This window comes from Australozyma saopauloensis, chromosome 1 (genome assembly GCF_035610405.1).
Source record: "Australozyma saopauloensis chromosome 1, complete sequence".
NCBI classification, from domain to species: Eukaryota; Fungi; Ascomycota; class Pichiomycetes; order Serinales; family Metschnikowiaceae; genus Australozyma; species Australozyma saopauloensis.
Genome location: NC_086131.1, coordinates 2,730,727 through 2,744,833, shown reverse-complemented (window position 1 = coordinate 2,744,833; position 14,107 = coordinate 2,730,727). Strand labels below are relative to the sequence as shown.

Here is a 14,107-nt window from a genome sequence, read left to right as displayed (position 1 = left end):
CGCCGCGATACAATATGCACCTACAGACAGCAGTAGGGATGCGTGGGGCCTGGCTTCGCACTAAAGAATACGACTGTTGTCATGGAGCACTGGGGAAAACGGGACCCAGAAGAGCGAGAAGCATAGCCAGAGTTGCGCATTTCATCTGGCAGTGCATGAGCGGGACGTATTTTCGGTATTTTTTTTTTCTTCTTTTCTAATTTTTGTTCCCCATGGCCGTTCGTGCTATTCCTCGCGTAGCTCATCTCCAAGAATCCCGTCGATATATCTTATTCTGGCTGGTTGCTTGAGTGCCCCTCTTTGACGCATATCGATAGCCTAACTCGACGCACTGAAGGTTCGATGCGCGAGACTACTGGATAGGAAAATACATTGCAATGTGCGTCGAAAACACCAAAAATACTTTTTCTCTTTTGCGCTTTTCGTGCTGACGGTCCATTTTGCAACCGTTTCGCACACTGACAGTCACCTTATGTTTGACTAATTAAACTGCATCAGGGGACCTGGTCTCATAACGGAGCCCCACCAGGTGCCCTCTAGATCCTCCGTGCCCGCTTGCTTGGGATCCCTAATTCACCGGTTATTCCCGCCGCTATACTTCCAGCAACGCTGGCCCGGCAAGGAAAATTCGGTGTCCATGTTTGTTTTGTTTTGGCGTTCGTAAATCGCGCCATATACGAACCTTACTGGCTCATGCATGACATGCCCATTTTCCCGCGCGAACTTCGCTGTTGGCCTGCCTTGTTCTCCTCTCCCCTAGTTGCCCGTGCTACCGATACAAATCACGTATGTATTTTTTTAGCTGTTCCTGGCGGAAATCGGTGCCTAATTTGGGCTCGTTTCTGTCATCCCAATGCAGTCGGAATCGAGCCACTCCTTTTCTTCATGCAGACATCCAAAGGGGGCCAGCCTGTATCCCCCGCGGAGACATCTCATCCATAGCTGTAATAGCATACTTCATGTCAACCGGCATGATGTCGTTACTGCAGACAGAGGCGCTTGCATGCACGCAGGGCCAACGCTTCTGTGCTTCGTGGGATTTAGATGGGGAACAATAAAAGTAGTCAGAAAGTGTTCTTTGCAATCTGGCACATAAAACTATTTGTTAGTGTATTTTTGAGTGAAATTTTATTTCTATTCATGACAGGCGAAAATTTTAAAAAGAAAAACTAAATTCGTTAATTCGCTCATCTAAATTAGGAACTGTTATTGTCTCACCATCGCCGATGATCATCTCTCTGGAGGCTCGGTTCCTGGTCTCACTAATACTGTCGGCCCATTCTTTCGCTTAGGATCTTCTAGACACCGGACCATGATCATGCCGTTGAACGGGTATTCTTGGACTCTTTTGTTCAGTACCCTTCTCTGTACAGAGTATGCAGATGGAATTAATTGTCATTCACTTGACTCCGGCGTTTATTAACATCCGAGGCATAGTCTTTGGACAATGGATCGTATTTTGCACGTGGAGCCTGGCCCCCGGCCAATTAGTAATATGTTTCTTTTCGTAGTGACATTGCCCTCATGGCATCTTCTTGATTTGCATTCAAACTCAAGGCTATACTAATCGCCCTTGTTTGACAAACACCTAAATCAGGGAAAAGTCAATTTTGTAGACCTTGTTGTAGTGACTTCCAAATGAGTAACACACAGTGCCTCCTCCAATAATGGCATCTCCTGCCAATTGCAGCCCTATGAAGACAGGTGCTGCTTCCCATTCACTAACAGGTATCTGGAGCGCAGTGATACTCTGTGTGTCTAGATTGATTCGAAACGTAGTAGTAGCTCGGTTCTGAGGTATTGGACCAACACCTCCAATGATGATGAGTTCTTGTGCCATTCTCTTGACTAGGCACCCAACTCTTTCGAAATGTGGTGATTGCATAACTGGTAGTATAGACAACGAACCTGGTGTAATTGTAAATTCATAAAGAGTGGAATTGAAGTGAGGACTTAACTTATCCGTAAGACCTCCAATAATGAAACCCTTCTTTGATTCAACATCGTAGACTATGCCACAGCTGGATAGAGAGGGTAGGCAGGCTCCTGTTGCACTCAATTGTTGGATGTCTAAACGAATCTTTCCAATCTGATCGAATATTTCAATCTTGAAAAAGGTGTCCTTGTTCAAAAGTAGCACAGACTTTTCACCTAAAGCTACGGCTTCGTGCCGTGATACACCCTGTGGTAAGTTACCAATGAGAGACCAAGTGGCTGCTTGTTCGTTGAAGATCCAGACATCACTATAGTCATGACCAGGACGACTTCGTCCGCCTATTAAAATAAGATTTCCATTTCCCAAATTTGTGAGAGTGTGACACATTCTTGGTTCTGGACCATCTGTCGTCGTAAAAGATATGCGCCCTTCGTCATCAAGAAGCTGTGTAGCACCAGATCTTGTTTGGAACATACCTCCATGAACATAGGTACCGTTTGACCCGGACGCCGCAGCTGGAAATTTTAGGTCCAACTCTCCCGTGGCCCTAATATTCAAGCTCCCAGAAACTGGAGGGTCTTCAATCGAATCCGATTCATTGAATATGCTATGAGAGCTATTTGTAGCATGGATCACCACATAGTGTTGGCAGAACACAATGAATTCTTCCCATTCATCAAACTCTTCAACAGTCTCCACCAACGTCTTTTTCTCTGGCGATACCAATTGTTTCCAGCTTTCGAATAAATCAATAACCTCAACCACAGGGAAATACTGCTGGAACCGCTTCTTTTGCAAGTCCTTGGTGGAATATGTTTCCACACACTGCAAGGGCGACGTCAAGTGCTGGAAGTGATACAACATCTTTTGTGCAAAAAAGTGTTTATCTCCGGACGGCATGATTTGCTCGAGCACCAAAATGTGAGAGTTCGGGAGACGAGACAGTATTTCAACGACTGGGTTTGCATGCTCTGGTTTCATGTATGCCAAAGAGACCTCAGCAATGAAGATGACAGGGCCATCTGAGCTGTCAAGCAATGTATGGAGCTGTTCTTCGTATAATCTACAATTTTTCAAATCACATCCGACCAAAGAATAGGTGTCGGTAGCCAAAATCACGCCCATCCTCTTCGCGGCTTCTGTTTGCTCTACAACTGGCCCAATTACTTCCATGATCTCTGGCGAGTCCTTCATGAGGGCCAACTTCCGCTGAACCAACTCAGGATAATCGAAGTCAAAGAATTCGCACTCGATGCTATTCTCGGCCAACATCTGGAACGGGAACGGATCGAATCCACAGCCCAAATTGACTATTCTGACTCGCGAACCGTGAGCTGCCTGGATCCGCAAAACGGCCTGTTTGATACTTTCCATACGCAACCAGTAGCCTCTATTGATGGCTGGAGACCGTCTTTTGCCCTTCGGCACAAAGTGCCTGAACCATTCTTTTGTTTCTGGTTCAACTATAGGATTGTAGAGAACTTCCACTGATCTTTTCGAGACGATGGAGGAATTGTTGGTGCCTTGGACTTGCGAGTCATGGTAGTGTTTTCTCCGTTTGTCCTTTTCGATTTTTCTTTTGTTTTGCGCAGCAATAGCGGCCGCGTTGGGTTTAGGCATGGAGATCAATCGGAGATGGCTGCAAAGCGATGGACTCGATGCGATAGCGGATTGCATATTTCATGAAGATAGATCGAAATATGGAAATGACATAGTTTCAAGACTGGCTTTCACTGAGGAGGATTTTACGGGTGGCATTATTTTTTTTTTTTTTTTTTTGATTCGTTTAGACTTGTTGAGGATGTGAGATCATAAGTGTTCACCCTGCACTAGCCGTCAATGTTTCATCGAGAGAAATGGTGTGTGGTCAAGAATTTATCAAGTTGCCGTTGAATTTCGATGCCTCTATGATTAATTTATGGTGGATTTAGCATGGTCTCATAGGTTCTCACTAGTTCCCACGATCGCCACGACAGATCATTCGAATAGCTAATGTACAATCAGTCTAAATAATATAGGGTTTATGCTTTCGTAGTGCCTCTGAACGCCTTCTTCAAAGCCTCGCCTGCCTCAGCAGCCTCGATGTACTGGCACGAAATGAGATAGTTAGCAGCCGCAAGGGTCATTTTCATGTCATTCACACGAGCAGCCGTGAGGTCCTTATCCATATCCACATCTTCTTTGTCTTCTTCCTTAGCAATTGAAGGGTCAGGCGTTGCTCCACACTTGATCCACACCTTTCCGTTGATTCCAATTGCGATTTCAAACGCAGCTCTGGATGCAAGCTTCTCCAAAAACACAGAGCTCTTGTTGAAGAGCAATTCACGAGCAAAGTTCATATTCACATCGAAGAGGTATCCAGCCTCGTCGAGGGCACCAAATCCTCCATCCTTCCCCGTTTCGGGATCTATGCATTCGATCTCGGTAGCGACCTCCGGCACAGCCTCCGAAACACGGGCGTAAACAGCCTGGCCGACCTTGATATTTGGTCTATTCTTCTTGGTGGCATTAGGGAAGGCCATCATGGAGAGTTGCACTGGCATCGAGAATTCTTGAAGAGAGACTTTAAAAGCATCGGAATACGTGCCAATGACGATTCCAATAACGAGATCATTTGCTTGAGGGATATATCTCTTGGAGTTGCTGTCTACATATATAAGTTTCTCTTGTGTTTTCTTGTTTAATGTGACTTCTTTGAGGATTCCAGCGTGCAGCGGGATGATGTTCTGTGACCGAGGCGATTTATAGATACCTGGGCCTATTGTGACTGCGCTTTCCAGCTGTGTTAATTCTGCGAGCGAGTCTCCGGGTAGAATGATTTGTGACATGATATGGTATTGTGATGGCGATGAGTAGATGAGAGATGAAACCTGGAGAAGTGGTGATGCGATGGCGATGAGATGTGAGATGTGAACTAAGCGAAATTAAAGGTAAAATTTTGGTAGTATTGTGTGCAAATTAAAGATGAAGAAAGTTTCGCAAATGTAATTATCGAATTAGATTTTGGGAAGATTGGGTATGGTTAAATGAGATTGAGTGGTGAGTTGTGGTGGACAAAGAGCAAGAAATGCAGATTAAAAATAGGCCAAGTTTTGAGTCAGAAATCTAGGGAAAACTTTTCTTTCATCCTTCTTTTTTTGGTTCGGGAAATATTAGGCGTGCGATTTTTGTAGCACTGACTTGCTTGATTTTTAAAGAAGAGAGCCTGTTACCTCCCATTAGATTCAATCCGAAGCACTTCCTCAAAATTCTCAGGAAAAAAGCTCAAGATGAATTTGTCATTTAATTTCGCATTTGAACTAAACTTGGCAACCTCTAGATCAATCCATACTTCGACAACCACCAATTACAGACACATCCGGGGAACAAAATGGAGAGGTATGTTTTCATTACTTCATTGCCTGCAACTTTCAATTTCTAACGTCTTTATTAGAATATGAGGGAATCCATCAATTCGCATTTACAACAACCTATACTTGGTCCCTTCTATGAACTCAAACGCATCTCTCGATGCTACCCTTGCTCCCCAAAAAAAAAGAAAGAAAAAAGAATCCAATACAATAGAGATCCTTTCACCTCTTTATTATCCAATTATTTTTCAAGGACCCAAAGACGCCTCGATCACGTCTCCCAAACCCTGTATCTACGTGTCTCTGGTCGTGTGCCACACACAGGATAAGTGATGCATCCAAATGGAAACTGATAGCGTCTTGCTTTTATGCTTCGAGCATTCGAATCGCTTCAATGAGTATATCCGAAGACACCGCCTTGGTGGATATTCAAAAAACTGCAAATGGAGTCACTGTAGCCGTGAAGGATGAGGTCGAAGAGCTTCCTTTGGCGCTGATTGAAAACGGAAAGAAGAGAAAAAAGACCACTGACCAGGGAAACCCAAAGCCCAAGAAAAAGAAGAAGGATATAAAAGTTGAAGATAATGGCTCCCTGGCCGCAATTGATGCTGGAACTGCCAAAGACAACGAGAATACCCTGGGTACCACAGATTCACCAGCAGCCACACCTAAGGCTGCTAAGAAGAAAACCAAGAAAGAGCCTGGCCTACAAACACCAACGCCCAAGCCGGCTAGAAAGCTGCTGTCACAAACACCTGCTGCGAGTCAGGAAACACCCTCGCGCGGTAGAAGTGCTACACCCAAAGAAGAAGACGAGGAAGAGGGAGATGACTATAAATGGTGGGAGGACGAGAAGTTTGGCCAGGGCCCAGAGAGATGGCAGCTGCTCGAACACAACGGTGTGATTTTTCCTCCGCCTTACGAGCCATTGCCTAGTTACGTCAAGATGTACTACGACGGGAAACCTGTGAATCTTCCGCCAGCTGCCGAAGAGGTGGCAGGTTTTTTCGCGGCCATGCTTGAGACAGACCATGCCAAAAACCCTGTTTTCCAGAAAAACTTCTTTACAGACTTCTGTGAGGTTCTAGCCCAGAGCGGGGGTTGTGGCCGCAATATTAAGTCGTTTGAGAAATGTGACTTTTCCAAGATGTACGCTCATTTCGAAAAGTTGAGAGAGGAGAAAAAAAACTTGTCCAAGGCTGAGAAGAAAGCTATCAAGGATGAGAAGGATGCTCAAGAAGAGCCATATCGTACTTGCTTGTTAAACGGGCGCAAGGAGAACGTCGGAAATTTCAGAGTTGAGCCTCCTGGGCTCTTCCGTGGTCGCGGAGCTCACCCAAAGACCGGTAAGCTTAAGAAAAGAGTTTATCCTGAAGATATCACCCTCAACCTTGGCGCAGACGCTCCAATTCCCCCTCCCCCTGAGGGACATTCTTGGGGTGCTGTAAAGCATGATAAGTCTGTTGTATGGCTAGCTATGTGGAAAGAAAACATCGCAGACGCACTCAAGTATGTCAAATTGGCGGCCAATTCTTCGATTAAGGGTGTGTCGGATATGAAAAAATTCGAAACTGCTCGTAAATTGAAGGATCATATCAAAGATATAAGAGCTGACTACCACAAGATGCTCAAAGATCCCATAATGCAGAACCGTCAAATTGCAACTGCCACATATCTCATTGACATTTTTGCTCTCAGAGCGGGTGGAGAGAAAGGTGACGACGAGGCCGACACAGTTGGATGTTGTTCTTTAAGATACGAGCATGTCACTTTGTCACCGCCGCAAACAGTCGTTTTTGACTTTTTGGGTAAAGATTCTATCAGATTTTACCAAGAAGTTGAGGTCGACCGTCAGGTATTCAAAAACTTGCGAATCTTCAAAAAGGACCCCAAAAAACCAGGTGATGACTTGTTCGATCGCATCAATCCATCCATTTTGAATAAGCATCTCCAGAATTACATGAAAGGATTGAGTGCCAAAGTGTTCCGTACATACAATGCATCTAAAACGATGCAAGATCAAATGGACCTTATTCCAAACGAGGGAACTGTCGCGGAGCGTGTTTTGAAGTACAACGCTGCAAACAGAACTGTTGCTATCTTGTGTAATCACCAGCGTACGGTAAGCAAAACACACTCAGTAACTGTTGGAAAGATCCAGGACAGAATAAAGGAAATGGAATGGCAAAAGCTCAGATTCAAGAGGATGATCTTGCGACTTGAGCCCAAAGAGATCAAAAAAGACCCCAAGTACTTTGCAGAGCTCAGCGATATGCCCAAGGAGGAAATGCTCATGATCATTCACGCACACAAGGAGAAGCAGCAACAGCTTGTGGCGCGGAAATTCGCCAATGACAACGAGAAAAGGAAGCTAGAAAACTTGGAGCCATTCGACGAAGATGAATTGAAAACTAGACTTGAGACTCTTGATGAGACCATCTCTATGTACGAAAAAGAGGTGCAGACAGAAATTGTTGAACCAACAAGAGCGCTGACAGTGGAGAAACTCAGAGGCCAAGTTGAGAAGCTCGAGTCCAGAATCTCAGCAACCAGTCTTCAGCTCAAAGACAAGGAAGACAATTCGGAAGTTTCTCTTGGAACGTCCAAATTGAACTATATAGATCCACGTTTAACCGTGGTGTTCTCGAAGAAGTTCAATGTTCCGATCGAGCGTTTGTTCACGAAAACCCTTCGAGACAAATTCAACTGGGCTATTGAGTCAACGGACGAGAACTGGAGGTTCTAGTCAGCATCTCCCTACTCTTGGGAGTACAAGAGACACTCTTTATAGATGTCTGATCGTCATTAGCATTGTCACAGACCTGTGACACTAAACACGAATTACGAACTCATGGCTTCACCTGTAATTTCCATTTCGTAGAAGAAGATTCTAATATCATTTGAAATTTGTATTCAAGAGACATGGGCAGCGACAGAGTTATGTTAAACTGCATTTGCCAAACTCTTCATAACACCACAACCTATCAATGATCCCGCACTCCAAACGTTAGCAGAGCCTCACAGAATAAACAACTTGTAAAATTTCATTTCAGTGATATTAATTTTGTTTGCCCCACCTCGCCGTTTTTTTGATCTCAGACACATAAGAGCTATCCACCGTTAAGTATGCACTTAGAGCGTATCTACACAAGAAGGCATACCATCATTCCCTAGAACTTGAATTCGTCTACTTAAATATGCTCACAAAATCTCAAGTGACAAAACTCTAAAATTCACTCTCCTTAAAAAAAATCTCCATTTGTGTCTGTGCATCCACAGTTGTCAGCCTAAATTAGTGCTTATCAGATCCAACCCCATGTTTGTTATTTGCAGGACCACCACCAATCGCACCCCGGCCCACCACCTCCACATATAAATACCACTCTCGTCCCGCAGTTCAACTGCCCCGCTTTTTTTTCACATTCAACACAATCAAACTATTCCACACTACCATGCTTAGATCCATTGCTGCCACCCCAAGACTCGCCGCTGCTGCTAGATCAAGTTACAGAACCCTCTCGATTCTGGCTACCAGATTGGCCAAGAATGACAGCTCCACAATTGACTCGTACAAACTCCCCTCGCAAACATCGATCAATGAATGGGAATTCAAGTACGACTTTGTTCCGAAGGTTGCAGAACCTAAGGTTCCTCCGGTGAGCAAGGAGGCTATCCAGCAAGAAAAGGCCCAGGTCAAGAAACAGCAAGTGGAGAAGGAATTGCTCTCCAAGGAACAGCATCTGTCGATTAAGGTTGAGGCCAACCACGCGAGTGTTGTCCATGGTGGTGAGGCCGTTGGTGCCGAACCCGAGCTGCTTCAAGACCGAGCATCGGAGCCGGTCGATGCCCAGTCGCCAGTCCAGGAGGCCGCCAAAATCGACTCATCCAAGTATCAACAGCTGTCGCTCAACGAAAACATCAACAACTCATCTGTTGTGAACATGAGCCAAAGCCGCGCTGTTGACCACAACTCCGGCACCGTGGATGTTCCTCCGGAGATCCATGACGCAGAGGAGGCAGAGAAAGCCACCCAGAAGCCACCTCTGTCTGCACAGGCCGAGAGCGGTTTCAGTCCAGTCACCATGTTGGCTGTTTTGGGTCTTGGCGGAGTTGCCGGATACTTTGCTTTCAACGGAAAGGAAAAGAAGTAAATGCATGATGAACACTACTTAGACCAATAAAAGAAACTGAAATTAGCTCCATGAACACTTTCCTCGGGAATGTGCCAGTTCGAATAGCCATCAGAAAGGCACATACGACTGCCTAACCCGGCGAACACAAACGTGTTCTACAACTACCTTTAAGGCCTCTACAGAACAATGAAACTATGTGCGTATGTATTTTGAGATATTTCTAGGGATGGAATAAATAATTTTAGGAGGCCCATTCAAGACATCTAGTATTGACGAGCAGCTTCTTGACAAGCCTTCAACTGTTGCAAGTAGTAGCCACAGATTTGCATATCACCACCGTTCTCCTCCAAACATCTGGTGAAGGTTCTGGCGTCGCCATCACATGTCTTGGCCTGTTGTTGGTATTGTTGGCTCTGTGCAACCTGCTGCTGCTCAACTGGAGCAGAAGAGGATCCACCGCTGAACATGCCGGTGATACCAGCACCCAAAGTGTGGCCGATGGTGGAACCAACAGCAACACCGGCGGCGGTGGATGCCATGTTGGCGAAGAGACCAGGGCCTTGGCTGGCTTGTGGTTGAGAAACGGCTGGTGGGTAGTGGGCCTGAGGAGGAGCGGCGGCTGGAGCAGCAGCGGTGTGGGCGGATCTGGACTGCGATCTAACAGGAGCGGATCTTCTTTGTCTGGCCATTATGGATGTATTATATGAGGTGTGTGTAGGTGTTGATGGAGAAAAGATGGGGGATGGCAGCGGGTTTATATATTGGCCGGCGGTGTGCAGGACCAATAGTTTTGCCTCCATAAGTCATTTAGTCGCGGGGGACACTGGAAGGTTCTGTGGCCACCCGGATATAAGAATATGGCGGGAAGATACAAGAATTCGATTTTGGAATAGTTCTTCAACTTGAACATAATCTTTTTTTTTTTGTACCTTTTTTGTTTCTCCGGGTTGAGTGTTGGGCTGGAGATGGAGACTGTTGGCTGCAAACTGCATGTTTTGCCATAGAATGTATGTTGATTGAGGCGATATTGGGTGGGATCGGACTAGTGGCAATTGGCCATGGGTTATTCTGAATGGGCAAAAATCTTCATTGGAATAACTTTTTTATTTATTTTGTAATAAAATCTGTAAACAAGTATTGACTCAATGAGTTTTTGGATCTATGCGATGGTCCATTTGATGGCTACTCGTAGACTGTAATGTCCACACTTAATAGTGTAGATCCACCACTCACGATCGTTTATTGATGAAGATTATGCAAGAAATAGTTTTCTGTATAATAACAAGAACGACTTAATTCTCGAATTCTATTTAAAATATCACCAACTTTTGCTCGAGACTTCAGTTTCAACAATTGCGGTGATGTTTCTAAATTCTCTGCATCAATACCCAAAAACCCTAGAAATAGAAAAACATCTGGAAATATTTGAGCTTTCAAATTATCAATTCCAATAAAATTATTTGACTCGGTGATCCCATATGCGATACTGCCTATCGTCAGTGATGAATCTTGTGCACTCCGAATCGGGGTTGCAAATCAGCTTGCCTACCACAACCGGCGCAACTACACCTCACACCCAAAACAAATATTCACACTCCCGCTGATTCTTAAATGCTATGTACTGTTTAGGGTCTGTGCATGCCGTCCGTCTGTATGCCACTGCTCAAAACTACTACCAAATCCTAGATGTCCCTCTGCATGCCTCTTTGGCTGATATCAAGGCCCAGTTCCGAAAACTCCTGAAGAAATTCCATCCAGACCTCAATTCACATCTCAGCGTTGAAGAGAAGGATGATAACAGCAAGAAATACACCGAGATGGTGCTGGCGTACGATACTCTCAAGGATGCCAAAAGAAGACGGGAATACGATGCCAAAATAGGTCGCAGGAGTTCGAGTAGCACCGGTACCAGTTCCTTTCGACGTAATGGCGAATGGAGAAACCGTCATTATGGAGATAGCCGTGCTTACTCACGGCGTGGTGCTGGGAACTATTCCTCCAGTGGGTACAACTACACCAGACATAAGGTGCACAATTTTTACACTGGGGAGGGTTCCTCGGGCCAGGATAATTTCGACGGAAGACACAAAAACCACGGTGATCGCTATGACGTTCCGCATTTTAATTACGATGAGCACTTGGCAAAGCAGTTGAAGTTCGAGCAGCGGATCATCAAGAAGGAATTGAGCGCGACCGAGCTTGATCTGGTGCTACGACAACTCACTCCGGATGGCGACGCGACCAAGGTAAGCGACGAGTTACTCACCAAACATCTTATGCGGCAACGACGGAGCTCTCAGGAGTCTAGAACTGTCGAGTCAACTTCTGCTGGCGCGCTGAGTCACCAATACATGTACAGAAGGCCGCAAACGTATGGAAACGAAACGCACGACTCTGGCAGCTCTGCTTTCACAACCTTTGCGGTGTTGGGTGGAGCGGGCTCGATGTATATCCTCTACAAGTGCTTTGGAGGGTGAAAACACTCAGCACAAACACTGAGTTACACATAGCTTGTACATATTCACAATACATTAAGACATTCATTTTCGGAATTTATTCTTTTATTGTTTATCATACAAATGATGAGAGGCGTCTTAAAAAGACAAAAGTGGAGAACATATTATGTTGATGTCTCCAAAGAGGGAATATGCAAGAGAATGAGAATGAGGAGAAAAAAAACATGAGTGTTTCTCTAACGATCGACTTCTCCGAACACCAAATCCATGGTACCGATAATGGCAACAGCATCGGCCAACAAGTTACCTCTAGCAATGTGGTCAAAGGCACCCAAGTGAGCAAAACCAGGAGCTCTGATCTTACATCTGTATGGTCTCTCAGAGCCATCAGACACGACGTAAACAGCCATCTCACCCTTAGGAGCCTCAATGGCAGTGTAGGTCTCACCTTGAGGAACAGCGTAACCCTTGGTGAACAACAAGAAGTGGTGGATCAAGGCCTCCATATCCTCCTTCATCGCGGATCTTGGAGGTGGAGAGATCTTGTAGTCCTCAACCTTGACTGGGCCCTCAGGCATATCGTTGATACATTGTTCAATGATTCTCAAGGATTGTCTGAACTCAGTCATTCTACACAAGTAACGGTCGTAACAGTCACCGTTGTAACCAACAGCCACATCGAAGTCCACGAGCTCGTAAGCATCGTATGGTTGAGCCTTTCTGATATCATATGGGATACCGGAGCCTCTAAGCATAACACCAGACAAGGAGTAGTTCAAAGCATCATCGGCGGTAACAATACCAACATCAACAGTTCTGTCCTTCCAGATACGGTTGTCAGTACACAACTCTTCGGTCTCATCGATTCTGTCACCGAATTGGGTGGCCCACATGTAGATATCGTCCAACAAGCCAGCTGGCAAGTCCTGGGAAACACCACCTGGTCTGACGTAGGCAGCGTGCAATCTAGCACCGGAAACACGTTCGTAGAACTCCATCAACTTCTCTCTCTCCTCGAAACCCCACAAGAACGGAGTCAAACCACCCACATCCATAATGTGGGTCAACACAGACATACAGTGGTTCAACACACGGGTGATCTCACCAAACAAGGTACGGATATACTTGGCTCTCAAAGGAACCTCAACATTAAGAAGCTTCTCCACAGCAAGCGCGAACACCAACTCGTTGGTCATCATGGAGACGTAGTCCAAACGGTCAAAGTAGGGCAAAGCTTGCATGTATGTCTTGGATTCAATCAATTTCTCGGTACCACGATGAAGCAAACCAACGTGAGGGTCCGAACGGACAACCTCCTCACCTTGCAACTCCAAAATCAAACGCAACACACCGTGTGCGGCTGGATGCTGTGGACCGAAGTTGATGGTGAAGTGTCTGATCTTGGTGTTCTGCTTGTCGACCAAGTGGGGGTCGTCGTCGTTACGCCACGTCATGTCCACCTCGTCCATCGACTCTGTGAACGTTGTTTTGTTGAAGATCAAGCCGTCGTCGGTGACTTTCTGGGGGATTTGACCCATGGCACTCTTCCAGGCTTTGTTGGGATCTTCCGGGGCGCTGGCACACAATCTGGCGGCCGCCGAGAGGTATCTGGCAGGAGAAGCCGAGGCAGCCACGGAGGCTTTGGCCAAGGTTCTGAAGGAGAGCATTGTGGCTGGGGTTGGTGGGAGTGTTTGTGCTAGGAAAAAGCGGACTGTAGTTGGAAAAAGCCGGGCCACTATTGGATGAGGTACACCGGTGCACCAAGGCCCTGGGTGCAAAAAAGTGAACAATGGGGGAGAACTTGGATTGTGGGAGGAGATGTGGATAATTAATTTTCATCTTGAACTATTTGTTTTTTGAAAGTGGCGATTTGCGAATTCTGTGTCTGTTGGTTGCTTTGGCTTGGTTGAAGAGGTTTGGACCTTGAATCTGTGTCTGAGACGTGGTATTCGATGTGCTTGGATTAGCACAGACTTGTTAGTATTTTGAGATTAAATCCTTTTTTTTTCGTCTGTTTTTAACAGCTTGAGTTCAATTGATAGTGAAGGGTGTGGCACTGGCTATAGTCGTGGTCTACAGAAGGTGGGGGTGTAATAGATGCACCAAAAATGTAGAATAGGCATAAACATACAAGTTATCGCGAGAGAGCGACCATTTATAATTTTGTTTTGCCAATGTAGTGAATGTGGTCATTGCTCGTCTGTTCAAACCTTTCTCGGTTTCACTTCAGAT

At 45.6% G+C, this 14,107-nt stretch overlaps 6 protein-coding genes across 6 annotated transcripts; 3 read left to right on the top strand and 3 right to left on the bottom strand.

Annotated features, from left to right (window-relative positions):
- Positions 1 to 1,588: 1,588 nt before the first annotated feature.
- PUMCH_001198 (uncharacterized protein) lies at positions 1,589 to 3,613 on the bottom strand (the record flags this gene model as incomplete). Its single annotated transcript, XM_063020262.1, has 1 exon — positions 1,589 to 3,613. The coding sequence occupies one exon, from the start codon at positions 3,611 to 3,613 to the stop codon at positions 1,589 to 1,591; it is 2,025 nt and encodes a 674-aa protein (XP_062876332.1).
- A 344-nt stretch (positions 3,614 to 3,957) lies between these two features.
- Positions 3,958 to 4,764, bottom strand: PUMCH_001197 (uncharacterized protein; the record flags this gene model as incomplete). Its single annotated transcript, XM_063020261.1, has 1 exon — positions 3,958 to 4,764. One exon carries the CDS (start codon positions 4,762 to 4,764, stop codon positions 3,958 to 3,960), a length of 807 nt encoding a protein of 268 aa, XP_062876331.1.
- A 916-nt stretch (positions 4,765 to 5,680) lies between these two features.
- PUMCH_001196 (uncharacterized protein) lies at positions 5,681 to 8,032 on the top strand (the record flags this gene model as incomplete). Its single annotated transcript, XM_063020260.1, has 1 exon — positions 5,681 to 8,032. The coding sequence occupies one exon, from the start codon at positions 5,681 to 5,683 to the stop codon at positions 8,030 to 8,032; it is 2,352 nt and encodes a 783-aa protein (XP_062876330.1).
- A 706-nt stretch (positions 8,033 to 8,738) lies between these two features.
- PUMCH_001195 (uncharacterized protein) lies at positions 8,739 to 9,437 on the top strand (the record flags this gene model as incomplete). Its single annotated transcript, XM_063020259.1, has 1 exon — positions 8,739 to 9,437. The coding sequence occupies one exon, from the start codon at positions 8,739 to 8,741 to the stop codon at positions 9,435 to 9,437; it is 699 nt and encodes a 232-aa protein (XP_062876329.1).
- A 245-nt stretch (positions 9,438 to 9,682) lies between these two features.
- Positions 9,683 to 10,219, bottom strand: PUMCH_001194 (uncharacterized protein; the record flags this gene model as incomplete). The annotated part of the gene is made up of 1 exon (XM_063020258.1): positions 9,683 to 10,219. The coding sequence occupies one exon, from the start codon at positions 10,217 to 10,219 to the stop codon at positions 9,683 to 9,685; it is 537 nt and encodes a 178-aa protein (XP_062876328.1).
- A 1,847-nt stretch (positions 10,220 to 12,066) lies between these two features.
- Positions 12,067 to 13,575, top strand: PUMCH_001193 (uncharacterized protein; the record flags this gene model as incomplete). Its single annotated transcript, XM_063020257.1, has 1 exon — positions 12,067 to 13,575. The coding sequence occupies one exon, from the start codon at positions 12,067 to 12,069 to the stop codon at positions 13,573 to 13,575; it is 1,509 nt and encodes a 502-aa protein (XP_062876327.1).
- Positions 13,576 to 14,107: the final 532 nt, after the last annotated feature.